The sequence below is a fragment of the Vigna radiata genome, chromosome 10, assembly GCF_000741045.1.
Source record: "Vigna radiata var. radiata cultivar VC1973A chromosome 10, Vradiata_ver6, whole genome shotgun sequence".
Classification (NCBI taxonomy): domain Eukaryota; kingdom Viridiplantae; phylum Streptophyta; class Magnoliopsida; order Fabales; family Fabaceae; genus Vigna; species Vigna radiata.
This window is the reverse complement of record NC_028360.1, coordinates 14,910,520-14,924,357: the sequence shown is the minus strand read 5'-3', so window position 1 is coordinate 14,924,357 and position 13,838 is coordinate 14,910,520. Positions and strand designations below refer to the sequence as shown.

The 13,838-nt window shown below is 30.5% G+C and overlaps 2 protein-coding genes across 3 annotated transcripts; both read right to left on the bottom strand.

The window, feature by feature from the left end:
* On the bottom strand, window positions 1-2,688 carry LOC106775220 (rho GDP-dissociation inhibitor 1). 2 transcript variants are annotated; one of them, XM_022787175.1, is made up of 6 exons: window positions 2,022-2,688; window positions 1,843-1,909; window positions 1,286-1,384; window positions 1,166-1,207; window positions 968-1,092; window positions 1-381 (listed from the first exon to the last, which is right to left on the bottom strand). In XM_022787175.1, exons 1-6 carry the CDS (start codon window positions 2,286-2,288, stop codon window positions 310-312), a joined length of 672 nt encoding a protein of 223 aa, XP_022642896.1. In that variant the 5' UTR covers window positions 2,289-2,688; the 3' UTR covers window positions 1-309. The 2 variants fall into 2 exon arrangements, with proteins under 2 accessions (XP_022642896.1, XP_014517791.1); XM_014662305.2 differs by having other exon boundaries at window positions 1,166-1,384.
* A 1,269-nt stretch (window positions 2,689-3,957) lies between these two features.
* LOC106774887 lies at window positions 3,958-5,503 on the bottom strand. Its single transcript, XM_014661913.2, has 5 exons — window positions 4,946-5,503; window positions 4,669-4,780; window positions 4,519-4,600; window positions 4,363-4,414; window positions 3,958-4,292 (listed from the first exon to the last, which is right to left on the bottom strand). Exons 1-5 carry the CDS (start codon window positions 5,336-5,338, stop codon window positions 4,143-4,145), a joined length of 789 nt encoding a protein of 262 aa, XP_014517399.1. The 5' UTR covers window positions 5,339-5,503; the 3' UTR covers window positions 3,958-4,142.
* Window positions 5,504-13,838: the final 8,335 nt, after the last annotated feature.

Genomic DNA, 13,838 nt, shown 5'->3' with positions numbered 1-13,838 from the left:
AATTCCCACATGTTCAGAGTGGATATCAAATTAGAATTCAAAACCATATGTATGTATTTATTACTTACATTGCAACCCTGGAAAGAAACATGGAGCATAGTTACTTACTAATTTTATTGACAAAATTATCTATCAAATGAATACCAATTTCATCTCCCAAATCCTCTCATCATTGTTCAAATTACCAGCCTCAGACAGGATTAGAAATAATTAAACTGTTAGTAAGAAGCAGGTAACACTGAAAGAGATTTCAGCACAAATAACAATGATTTAGGATAACATGTCACTCAAGGACGGCTCCCTTGATTCTTACTGCCAATCCTTTCTGATATCAAAAGTGTAGTTAATCTCTAAGTAGCACTTGTTGTCATCATCAACAAACTGAAAAAACGACAAACAAAGTATGAAATCAATTAGTTCACGTTACACTTCATCACAACACAAGTTTCTGCAAGAATTAAATGAGCGGCTCTAAAATTTGAAATTGAGTGGTTGAAAGTAAGCACATGAAGTCTGGCATCAAATTTATTAGAACATTAATTGGTAGGCTGATATATCAAAACTAAACATTAATTCAGCTACCCTTCATGTCCAAAACAATGTCATAACAGTAATAAAGAAGAACGAAGACTGTATCTCAGACTTACTCCTCTTTTCAACCCATATACAGTAATAGCAGTAACTTTTAGCGTAAACTGTGAAAGTAGCTTGACCATTCGTGGGTAAAGTTGCTTGAAAAATGCATGGGAATAGTAAATGTACAAAAGCTACAGGTGTTTTTACCTTTGCCTTGGGTCATTGTAAAATGAGGATTGTTTAATCATACTCATTTGAAGACACTTAAAATTGATTAACCACTATAAAAACAAGCCAAGGACTTACTAAATAAGAGACAATAACAGTAGAAAATATATGAAAAAGGTGTCAGAAAATGTCAAGGAAGCACAAAATGATACATTAACATTACCTTACTTCTTGCTGTATATGCTCCTCTAGCAAACATTCCAGATGGTGTTGTCTCTTCAGGCATCTCATGTGTGTAAGGCTCTGCTTGAGGGCTGAACGTTCCAATCATTTCTTTAGTGCTGTCAACTGCACAAGGCTTAACAATGAGATGAGCTTAAGGACAAAATTTGACTGGGAGTTAGTCTCGCATAACACTTACCTTTCATACCAGTTTTCCACACAGTGTTGGTGTATTTGAGACCTGAAACGATGTTATTCTCCACCAAGAAAGTGAACATCAGGCTGTAACGACTACCCTCTTTCAAAGTAAACCACATACCCTTGGGATTTCCTCCTTCTGGTATTGCAAGAACAATGTCAGGTCTACCAGCAGCCTTAATTGCAAGGCTAAGGATCTTCACACTTGGCTCCAGAGTTTCTGAATTATTCACAGTACATATGATAAGTTAAGCATTGAAAAGCTCCACCAAGAAATGATTTCACTGAGGGCACGTTACAAGGGAGGGAGGAATTGAACCATATACAGATTCAATTGTTTGTTGGATTTCATCAAATGAAATCATGTTTTATATATTCCCAATTCAGATTTATCACTTATATGTATGTATAAAACCCATTAAAATAACACATTTGCATTACAAAATAATTACAGAGCAATGATACACATTCTCCTTCCTTTTAAAATCATCAACAGTGTCAAAGTTAACAACTGAAACAAAGAAGAAATGAGATCCAAAGAGGACAGGATTTTTTTTATTGCTTTTTCTTCTTTAAAATTGAGAAGAATGACACATTTCTTGGGTACCACTACTATTCAATATGTGGATGAACAGAGAAAAGTTTGTAAAATTGAAAGCCAATTCTGCACGCAATTACCTCCAACAGAATTTATGTCCACACTTCCAAGAAGCTGTTCCTTCCACCTCCTCAAGCTCTCGTCATCCTATACCATCTCAAAGGGAAACCAACACACACGAATGAGACATTAGTTGAGAAATTCATAGATTTTTCCGAATAGCAAATAAATAAAAGAAGAGAAAGAAAACAAAGACAACCTTATCCTTCTCGAGTTGTTCCTTCAGAGTGCACTGAGGACCCAATTCAATCTTTCTCTCCTCATCATCATCTTCATCTTCGGTGGTAGCAGCAACGGAACTCTCGCTCCTGTATCTGCTGAGGGTCCCTCCCCCTTCATCCGCACTTTCTTCATGATCAGTACCGGCTTTTCCCTCGTGCACCTGAGAGGCATCATCATCACCTGCACCCTCATTGTCTTTCACTTTGTCATCAAAACCCATGTCTTTCGCAATGGCCAGAGACATCAACAACCCATCAACGCAGAGAAAAATACAAACACACACGCACACGCAAATAGAATGGCCTGAAAACACCCACTTGGTGGAATCTTCCACACAACGAGAATGGCAAAAGAAAAAGGCTACCTTGGGCTCAGAAAACGAAAGAGAAAAAGAGTCTGGGAGGAAGGAAAGAAGTGGGTCAAAGAATGCCAACAAAGGTAAAAAACGCTCTGGTAGCAAGAAAAGACGCCAAGAAGGCAAATGAGATAGAAAGAGAGAGTTTTTTTAAAATTTTTTAATTTGGGAAAATAACAGAGAAGGAAACGGTCATGTGGTGATCCGAAAGGAAGGAACTTTCAACGAGAAAATATGGTATGAAAGAGAGTGAAAGGGTTGGGAGTAGCACTTGCCTCCACGACTACCATTATTCAAGGAAACCTTCTCTTTGTCTTTATCGTGTTACAACAATGTAACGTAGACTACAATTTGCAGGACTAAGAAATTAAAAAAAAAAAAATCAATAAAACGCTAATTATGATGCGCATATGATACATGTCAAAATAGGAATTCAGAACAAAGTATTGGTATATATTTTTACATTTATTTAACACTGAATTATAAAATATAATTTTTAAGAAAAAAAATAAAAAATAAAAAAAATATTAAATGAATGTGAAAATTTTATGTATATTTTAGAATTATTTTTCTTAATATGGTCAGTGAATTGTGGAATGAGCCAACGTCCTTGTACGTTAAGAAGGTTGGCACTAAACTCGTTTGATAAAAAAAAGTAGGGTTTGGAATTTAAATTTTAAACCCATATTAAACTTGGTTTCTCTGACTTTTTTACTTTGACTCCACTAAGATTCTATGTAGACTACCAATTTGGCTTTTATGGCGTTTCATCTTTACTTAGAAACACAAATTTAAAAATAAAAAAAAAACATTTATTTTCTTTGCAAATTTTAAATGCATATGTTAATTATAATTATAGTTCTTTTTATAGAATTTTAGTTAAATTTGATCTAATTATAGTCTAATTAATTTTAAATCTGATTACTAACCTAGTTAATTAAGATTTTTTTTCATGTTCTATCAGTCCATCACGTTATTACAATCGATATATATTGATCGATACGTATAGTATAATATGTTAGACTTTTTTTTTGGAATGTGAAGAACTTATGAAATAATTTTTATTTTTAGTATTATCGAATGGCATTTTTCATATTATTTTATAATGTTAATTAGTATTTGATTAGGTTGGGATATTTAATTTGGGGTTGGTGGATAGAATTTTTAGTGTAGTTCGTTTAATCTTTAGTTACAACGTGGGTTAAAAGTAAGTTAAATTAGTTTGTATCCCATCACACAAGTTAAGCTAAAAATAAATTAATTCATTTTATGACATGCAATAAAATCCATTTATTTTACGAGTCCAAATGAAAAAACTAAATAGTATATAGATTACGAGTGTATTTTTTATTTTTAAATTAACCGTAATTTTTAATACATACATCTAATCAAAACCTAACGTCATATTAATAAGTAAGATGTAAAAAAAAAAAAAAGTAATATAAGAAAATATTAATAAGTCAGATTATGTCTTAAGGGTAGTTTGTCTTAAATAACTGTCAAATTTTACGCTTTTTTAAACAACTAATTTCATGTTTATATACATTAAATTAAAAAAAAAAACTTAATTTCTCGTTGATATATGTTAAAGTTCTTTTAAAATTCATACACTATTTTCCCATTATGATTTTTTCGTTATAATAACTGAATATGTTGATTGTAGGTCCTAATCTTGCCCAGAAGGTTTCCTTGGTAAAGGCAAACTGTTATTTTTTGTAGTAAAATTGACCATGACACCGTTTTTTATGAAGCTAGTTTCATGAAGAATAAGAAAGCAGCTAGGGACAAGACAGCCAGCACCAGGAACAAAATTCGTTTAGCCTTATTCCTTGATCCTGACACCATAAATGATCCCATTTTCTGCATCAATTCTCCAACACCTACTTTCGTTTTCTGCATAGGGAAACCAAAAGGGTAAGACTATTTGCACCAATATGCACTAAAAAAACTTTATCTTCCATACCAATCCGAATGGTTTCAAGTGGCGTAGTGGTTCCATAAACATCTCAATATTCCTGAATTAGACATAAACGATGTTATCGACTGTGAAAAATTTTAGTTAGCAAAATCAGTATCTTGTTCTTCCCAATCTGAGTACATGGTCTAAGATTAAACAAACCTTATTACAGCCTTGCCGTGGTAAGAATGGTTTATGTGTAAGCTGAAACCCTTCCAAAGGGGAAGGTGTATCTTTTCCCAGTCTGCAATTTAGAAATTTTAAGAACAGTTTCTTACACAAGTGATTCGTGGAGAGATGAAGCATGCTTACCAAATCTCCATTGGAGACCAACATTGATGCCGTCATTCGGAGTCGGTTTCAGTATAATTTGAATGTTGTTTCCAAACACAGACGTCAGATAAGAAAAAAATTCCAAGACTTGCTGCAACACAAAAAGGGTCACCACAAGACATTACGAATTACATATTTAACATGGTTAAGCATTATTTTATGATGAACATTTTAATGCATGAGCCTCATGATGCGTATTCACTACTTGAAAGTTTTTTACATTGGTTGGATCAAAAGTTAACGTTGTTAAAGATACCGTTCTTCCTTGGAAGGCTTCGAAGAATGAGAGGAAATTGCTGACACGTTGGCGTTCATCTGCAGATAATTCGTGTGTTGTTTTGTTCTTGAAGGCAGAGTACAACTTCATTACTTTTTCCAGGGTGTGGTTATCTTCTTCCACTTCTGAATCCGAGTTCTCAGAATGAAAGGCAACGAGGGACAAGCCTCTCTGGTTCTGAGAAAACAAAGTTCCATGGCATGAGGATTGGTATGGAAATGAAGAATGAAAATTGGCATGTGCAAGAAGTTTTGTTGTTAGCTTTGTAGAAATGGAGACATTACAAGTAGCATAGGTAGTAGAAAAGGACAGTTGAGAAAAGGAGGTAATTGTTTTGCATTTAATGGGGCCAGTGATGGAGAAGGATGCCATAGAAGATGGAACAATCTCAAGTTTTCAACATGGGGAAATAGAAAATAAAGCGCTTCAATTCGGCATCTTTCTGACCAAAAGAGAGAGAGAAAATATATTGTATGTATGAAACCAAAGGCAAGGTTTAAGCACATTTGATGATACGAAGAGGGGTCACGTAACTCATCCATGCTTCGACCTCAAGGCTAGGTATCTCCACACAGTCCACACAGTCCTGTATCATCATTTTAAAATATTTTTAGAAATTAAAAATATATTTTAACATTATTAAAATGGTTAAATACCTTTTTTTGTCCCAATTTTGGTTACGAATATTCAAACTGGTCCCCATTTTATTTTTCTGTTCAATATAGTTCTAAAGAACGTAATTATGTGAACGTAATTTGTGTTCAATTTAGTCCTTGTTTGTAGTTCACGGAGTTTGTAAAAAAGACTAAATTGAACACAAATTACGTTCTTTAAGACTACATTGAACAGAAAAAGGACTAAATTGAACATAATTACGTTTTTTAAGACTATATTGAACAGAAAAATAAAATAAGGACCATTTCGAATATTCATAACCAAAATTGGGACAAAAAAGATATTTTACCTATTAAAATTGATTCCACTCAACCTTAGTCAAGCCTCCTCAACACAACTGGTTTTTCTTTGGTGAAGTACAAACTAATTCAATCGTTGGGCCAACCAAAGGTGTTTCATCATACACTACCAACTTCTCATCCTCTGCACCTCTAAAATTTCTAATTTTAACCTTAATTGATAACTTTTTCTAATGATTATTTGTGGTTAAAATATGGAAATGATAAACTGTAAATATTAAGTTTATCGTACATCAATGTTTTCCAAAAATTGTTAACTTACCGGAAAGTCCTCAGTTATTTTTACTTTCCAAATTAGGATTTCATTTATAAATGCAGTATTATTGGAAAAGTATTAAACAAATAAAATACTTATGGGTTCAAAAACACTATAAAAGAGATGCTATCTCATATCTCGATTTCCAATGTGCATAAAATAAGTATAATATTTTATAAAAATGATGTCATTCAAGAATGTTATAAGACGGATTTATAACTCATTAGAAATTGACTATTTATTTTTGGTTAAGTGATCGACGTACATCAACAAGAACAAAACCATAATCTCTATAAAGATTTAATTGATACTAACCACTCAAGATGAGAACACTCCAACATATCTAATAACTGTCTTTAAAATAATTATAAAAAGATTTTAACAAGTAATATATTTAAAAATTTTAAATTCAAAATCTTATAATTGACTAGAAAAGTTAGAAAATATAATAAATTTGTTTATATATTTTATAAAGTGACAAGTACAATTTATACTAGAAAAAAAAAAACTATTATTCCATTTTTAGTTAAAGAAGTCTTAAAAAAAAGATAAAGGTGCGATATAGAAAAAATTATGTATTGTTTAGCTATTTATAAAGCTTTTCTAAAATTGATTTAGAGCTCGTTGATTAGTGATTAAATTTAAGAAATATGTTAAAACAATGTTTTTTAGATTTTTTTTTTTCAAACTAGAATACTTCCGGTAAGAAAATAAAAATATTTCTAAATTAAATAGAAAAATTACCTTTTGAAAAGTATAAATAATTAGACCGTTAATATTAGATAATTAAACTCTTGTAAGAAAAAAGATATATAACAATCACGAGCATAGGGTTATATATATACAGTGTTCCTAATTTCAATATATGCATGTTTGTGTTATAATTGTGACTATTGCAAAAGTACAAAAGTTCCACATTACCCATTTTATTCTCTTTCAAAGGATTAATATAACATACCTTCATGCTTTCAAATTTGGTAACACAATTTGATTCTTTATTGAACTTTTCCTTTGTCGTGTTCTTGGTCCATTTTTTTGGTAAAGTATGTAATTTGATTTTTTTATTCATATATCTTGTGAGTACTTTAACTTTATCTTCATCAACCACTGAGTTGAGATCACAGGGATTCTCAATATAAAACTATACTTCCAGCGTGTTTGTTTCCATCTTCTTGTATTTTGTAGAGCGATGACTTATAATTTGCATAATTGTATAAATTTGGTGTTATTTTATCGGTTTCTTAACGGGTTAATTTATTTTAAAAATTATGTACATGAGTTTTGTTTTTAAAAAATTACGAAAGAGATTAACTGAAGTCGTGTTCATTTTTGACAACGATTTCAGTATAATTTATTTTGAACTGAAATCGTCATCTCCTCTAGTAACTTCAATGTACTTAAACTTTGAGTCGAATTCGTGCACAACACGAATAATTTCACTACAATAGATTTTAAATTGAAGTTGTCATCCTTTCGCACAACTTTAGTATAATTTGGTTTTGAGCTAAAGTTGTTATCCCCTTTCAATACTTTAGTGTAATTTGGTTTTGAACAAAAGTTTTCATCTCCTCTTACTATTTTAATATAATTTGATTTTGGAAAGTCTTCATACCAGGGGCAATTTCAGTGTAATTAAAACTATTCTTTTTATTTATAATTAAAATCAAATGATTAATTATTTTTTTAATTGTTTATGATCTCTTATGCTATTTTTTTATATATTAATTTATTTTAAATAAAAATAATAATTAATTTATATTATATATTATTAGAAAAATAATTATTACTTGAAGATTTTTTCCAAATTTTCTTAAAAAATAATTTACAAAAAAATACTTGTAATTTTTATTGTAAAATATTTTTCATAAAAGTATCTATAAACCTTTTTAGAATTACTTTTTCAAAAGATATTAACAAATATTTTTTTAAAACATATCGGTAAAAAATCAATATTAATAATTACATGTTTCACATCATTAATAATAATATTATACATTTTATTATTGACTTTAATAAAAAAAATTAAAAAGTATATTGAAATTGTTACACTACTGGAGAATCACTGTTTAACATGACCACTTAGACGGTTATGGTGTGATGCGACGTATATGACTGACCGGTGGCATTTTCGTAAATATATTTGCCATATAGAGGTCGGTTTGGAGTGGGCATGACGTCTATAATATTGTAAACGTCAGTTTCATCCTAAACAAACGTTTATGGGCCTGACAGGTAGGTGAGAAGTCAGTCTATTTCTACTATATAAATGTCGGTTACGGGGGGTTAGACGTCTATCTTGCTGCAATTAATACAATTGACCTACCTCGCAGGCACTTAGACGTCACTTGGTATAGGACCGACGTCTACTAGACTGGCCGGTTATTGAAAAGTCACTTCGTTCAGTGCTTTGGATGTCAGCGTCCCGTCGTCCGACGTCTAAATGGCCTGAAAAGGCAGTTGAATAGTCTATTGAACGTCGGTTTAGTCAGGTAGTCGACGTCTATGTGGCTGCAATTATTGCGATTCACTTACCTCGAAGGCAAATAGACATCCCTTTGTTCAGGACCGACATCTATAAGTTTATAGACGTCGGCGCCCCCAGGTCCCCGTCGTCTACTGGACTGACCGGTTACTGAAAAGTCACTTCGTTCAGCGCTTTAGACGTCAACTCCCCTTGCATCCGACGTCTAAATGGCCTAAAAAAGGCAGGTGAAAAGTCTCTTGGACGTCAGATTAGTGAGGTAGCTGACGTCTATAGACGTCGGTTGGTACGATGACCGACGCATAAATTCATGTTAAATAAATCGCGAACTCGCCGTTACATGCACATCATCTTCCTCCTCCTCTCCTTTTCTCACTCTCGCAGTTACACGCACAATCTTCTTCGTCCTCTCCTTTTCTCTCTCTCACGGTATTGCATTGCAGGTGCGTTTTTTTTTTTATTTCAACCATTTAAACTTTGTTTTAGTCCGATTAAATTGGTGTCTTGATCGATTATCATCTAATAACCAATTAAAATGTGTTTTCGTTGTGTTTTAGTGTAGTTTTGATCCTCTCTCTGGGTAACAAAGTACCACATTCTCCCATTGCTAGCTTCCTCACAAGAAAAGCGACGTCTTTTGAATGTTTTTTAGCGTTTCAACCCAAAATGGAACTTGGGTCGTTTCCTAGTTCTTGTGTCACTGTAATTTTTTCCTGTTGTGGTTGAATGGGAACTAGGCATGGACCCAGGTTCGATTTTGGGTTGAAAGGTCATAAGAGATGCAAAAGACGCAAGCTTTTCTTTTGGGAAAGCTAGCGAAGGGAGAGTGTGCTACTAGGCTATCGAGAGATAGGATCAAAACTGCACTAAAACACAACGGCTATCTTAGACGTCAGTTAGTGCTATGTCGGACGTTTATAGAGACTATAGACGTCGGTTAATGACATGTTCGACCTCTATATATTTCCGTAGACGTCGGTTAAGGCATAGGCCGACATCTATATAATGCCATTAGACGGCGGTTGAGGCCTTGCCCGACGTCTATATAGTGACCTTAGATATTAGAGATGGCATGAACTGACGTCTAAATAAACGTCGGTTATTTGGAATTTTGACGTCCCATTAACGTCACCCATATAAATGTCAAATTGTGGAAATAACGTTAAAAGCCCAAAATAACATACATCTAAAGTCCTTTCTATCCTAATGTTAGAAAAGATAATGACTTACTGTACTAAACTCACTACAAGAGGTTTATGAATTCAACTCAAAACCAATTAAGACTGAAGTTTCTTTAATTCAAAATATTTTATATTGAAATTGTAAGAGGTAAGTACAACTTTAAGTAAAATATGATGTTGTTAGTGACTTGCGTGTATTTTATTATCCAAAAGTTTTAATTAAAATAGTCAATGTCATCAGTATAATTTCTTTTCATTAATTAACGTTTAATTTAATTATATTTTTAATCAAATTATTTGGGATGGTTAAATTCATACTTTTTTTAACAATTTATTCCAAAAATATCGTCATTACACAACACAACTTAACCTTTTTTTTTGTAATTTTTGTAAACCATATCCATATACATAATTTTCAAAATAAATTAACTCCGTTTCATGAAAAGATTGATTTTAGCAGTATACGTCCGTATTGGACATGGATCAAAACACACTCACTTTACTATCATTAATCCACCACGAGTCCATGTTAGACGTGTTTTTAAGAATTTTTTTTTGCTGAAAACACGCTTATAAAATAAACTCTAAAAGCTCAGACGACAAACATGTAGGTATTTGCTATTAAGTGTCAAAACCACGTTGGTTGAGAAAATGCATTCTAAAAAACGATGAATCCAAATTTACGAGTTTTTAAGAAACATTGAGCATGTTTAGCATTACGTACCCAATGTTGTGCATTGGGGTAAGTTGGTTGTTGAGTACTTCATGCAATGCACAGTACAAAGGACAACAACATTATATTGCTCATGTTGGAACTTTAGCATCCACCGTTACTCAGATAATATTGCTCATGTTGCCATAATATTTTGAACGTTAATCGCGGTGTTTCATATATTCATGGTATTAATATATAATAGGTTGTCCCTAAAAATTATGGTGTTTTTTTCTTATTGTTTGTATAGATTGGAATAATATGGGGTAGGAGCTGGCAGTGCAATGGTGCTAAAAGAAAAAAAACGTAATAGTACGTGGTTGGGAAGGAAGTGTGATCTAGATTGTTGAGGATTCAACCAACTTTAACTGGTTAAAGGTTGGGGTGTTAAGAGTCACAGAATCATTGCATTAGAAAAACCATTACAATCATTCACGACAGTTAAAAGCTATTAGAACATCACACTATCCCTGTCCCAACTTTCACAAAGGGACCTGGTATGTTGCTAATTTGGGACACAAAACGATGAAGCCGAAATACATTATCGATAAATAATAAAAGAAAGTTCCAAAAAGAAAGATCAGAGTGAAGACGATGGTGGCCAAGTGGTCGTTTTCCAAAATGAATCGTGTCTCCCAAAAGCAACTTCTACAATATTGAATCCTCGACTTGCCTTTCAAACTTCATTTTCACATCATAATTTAACAATTCATTTTACCAATTATAATCTTAACACTATATCACCACACTGTTCTTTTTTGTTGGAATCCAACTTTGATTAGAACTAAACATACTACAAAATCTCAACTTAAAACTGATTTTGTGAACTTAAATTATGCATAAACTCATGGCCATTCTAACATTTAACCATTTTTTTCATTTTCTATTTTTCTTTGAAAATAATGGAACAACAACCGTATTTCAAAAGATCCATATGATCAAGAAATAAAATTATTTTGTTTAAACTTTGTTTGTTTAATGACATAAATATAAAGTTTAATGTTTAAGAGTAACAATAATGGATTTGAAACACACCAATAGTACATGACAGTATACTTATGATACCAAGTAACTCTAAACTTATAAGACATGTAGAAGTTCTATATTGTTAGGAATAATACTAAGCAAGTCAAGTATATAGTGTGTTATTTTGTCATTCGAAAGGAACATTTATTGTAGAATGTAAAGGAGACACCACAGCAGACAAAAATTGTTCTTTTACTGCGTATTAATTACATTATTTTCACATTTTACAGATACTATTAATTTCAAATAGTTTTTATTATTTTAGATTACTTTCTCGTGTACTATAAAAAATATTGAATTAAAAATAGTGTAATTTTATTTAGACTTTTCAGTCTTTTTTTACATTATAAAATATGCATTGAAATGTTATGTAATTAAACATTACTATTTACTATTATTATTTTATATATATATATATTTTTTTAAACAATTCACATGAAATTGTATTAAATAAAAATGAAGATGAGTAATAAATTGTATATAATAGATGTCTTTCATTGTGGGTGTATTTAAGTAACTTGTTATGCTGGAGGAAAAAATTGATAACCAGATAAAATAATAAAAAATACATATTATTATAGAAAATTGTAAAAATATCAAATATTAAGTTTCATTTGAGATAACCTAAAATATCAAATATCAAAGATTTATTATATATATTATTTATAAATTTATATAAAATATATTAAGTTGAAATTAATAATAAAAGAGAAAGAGTGGGGTCGATTGTGATATTCATTTTACAAACCTTTTAGAGTTGTTGAAGTAAAAAAAATGAATTAGTTAAAGACATGATACATAATTATAAAAAAAAAGTAAAAGTTATAAAACATTAATTGTGGTAATTCAATTATGCATATTTGTATTTCAAGGAATTAATATCTGAGGATCCAAAATTACTTTTCTTTGTGCGTTTGTAATACTAAAAAATCATGAATTTTGATAATTACACTTTTAGGGATAATTATTTTTCTATTAATGAAAAATAAAAAAAAATGATATATTTTACTAAAGTTTCTATTTTTATTTGAGAAAGTTAGCTTTTTCACCCTAACAGGAGAATTTTTTGTCAAAAAAATTGTTAAAAATCATTGTTTTATAAGAATTTTATATTTTAAAATAAAATTAATGTGAAAAATATAATTTCTTATCTTATCTTGGACTATCAAGAAAATAAAATTGTATAATTTATCTAATATACTAAAGTAGATCTCATAGTAAAATTATAAATTATTATACAATTCAAATGAATTCTTTGCTGATGCTTTGCTTATAGGTGAAGTAGCGATAATAAATAAGTAAAGGAATAACATGTTTAAATAAGTAAAGGAAAAACATGAGAAACAAAAAAGAAAAAAAAAATCGACTTTAAATTTTTGTAGAATTCTGAATGGATTTCCTGAAATAGTTTATATATATATTTGTGAGAATGTTATAAGTCTTTTATTTATAGACGTATATATAATTGATTATTTAATATTTTGGACGAGTAGTAATTGAAATGATTTATTCAATGGAGTGAGGATCTAAATATTAATATTGTTGTCTATGGTTGGTGAGATTGATAATGAGTTAAAAACGAATCAGTCACCTTAAATTGTTTATTCGAGATAATTATCATTTTTTTTTGTCTCGATTCGAGACTTATATTTTTATCATGTCTAATAATTTCACATATAACTTAGATTTAAATAATTTTTTCTTCTTTTACATTCTTTTAAGAATAAAATTACGACAGAATTTCAATCTTCAAAATAATAATATCTCAAGAATACAGCAAATGATTGTAAAAATGTTTCAACGAATTTGGTATTCAAACAATATAATAATATCTTTCAATAATTCATAAATAATTATTTTTCTTTACCATAATAAAATAAAGAATTAAAATAATAATATTAAAAAGGATATATATTATTGTCCAATAATTTTCATTCACTTTTTCCTTAAATAACTTTCTTTTCTATTCTTTTTCTTTTTTCATTTCTTCCTTCATTTTCCATCCTCGATTCGAAATATACATTCCAATGTAATTATTAGAAAATAAGAAAAAAATGCATGAATATGAAAAAGTATAAATTAAATTTGAGTATCGATCCGATCAAGTTGGACTGGATAAACAGATAATATTTAATAAATAAAATTTAGTAAAATAGATAGTTGAGGTCAGGTTTAAATAGCGGATGTATTTTGAATTTTACTTTTTTTAATATGATGCTATCTTATTAAGATTTGATAATA

Excerpts from the sequence above, each read along its gene's own strand:
- LOC106775220 (XM_014662305.2), bottom strand. The coding sequence starts at position 2,288 with ATGTCTCTGGCCATTGCGAAAGACATGGGTTTTGATGACAAAGTGAAA. Across the intron at positions 1,385-1,842 it reads GGACATAAATTCTGTTGGAG|AAACTCTGGAGCCAAGTGTG; the intron begins GTAATTGCGTGC and ends TGAATAATTCAG. Across the intron at positions 1,093-1,165 it reads GTGGAAAACTGGTATGAAAG|TTGACAGCACTAAAGAAATG; the intron begins GTAAGTGTTATG and ends AGCCTTGTGCAG.
- LOC106774887 (XM_014661913.2), bottom strand. The coding sequence starts at position 5,338 with ATGGCATCCTTCTCCATCACTGGCCCCATTAAATGCAAAACAATTACC. Across the intron at positions 4,781-4,945 it reads AAGCCTTCCAAGGAAGAACG|CAAGTCTTGGAATTTTTTTC; the intron begins GTATCTTTAACA and ends TTTGTGTTGCAG. Across the intron at positions 4,293-4,362 it reads ACTTGAAACCATTCGGATTG|AAAACGAAAGTAGGTGTTGG; the intron begins GTATGGAAGATA and ends TTCCCTATGCAG.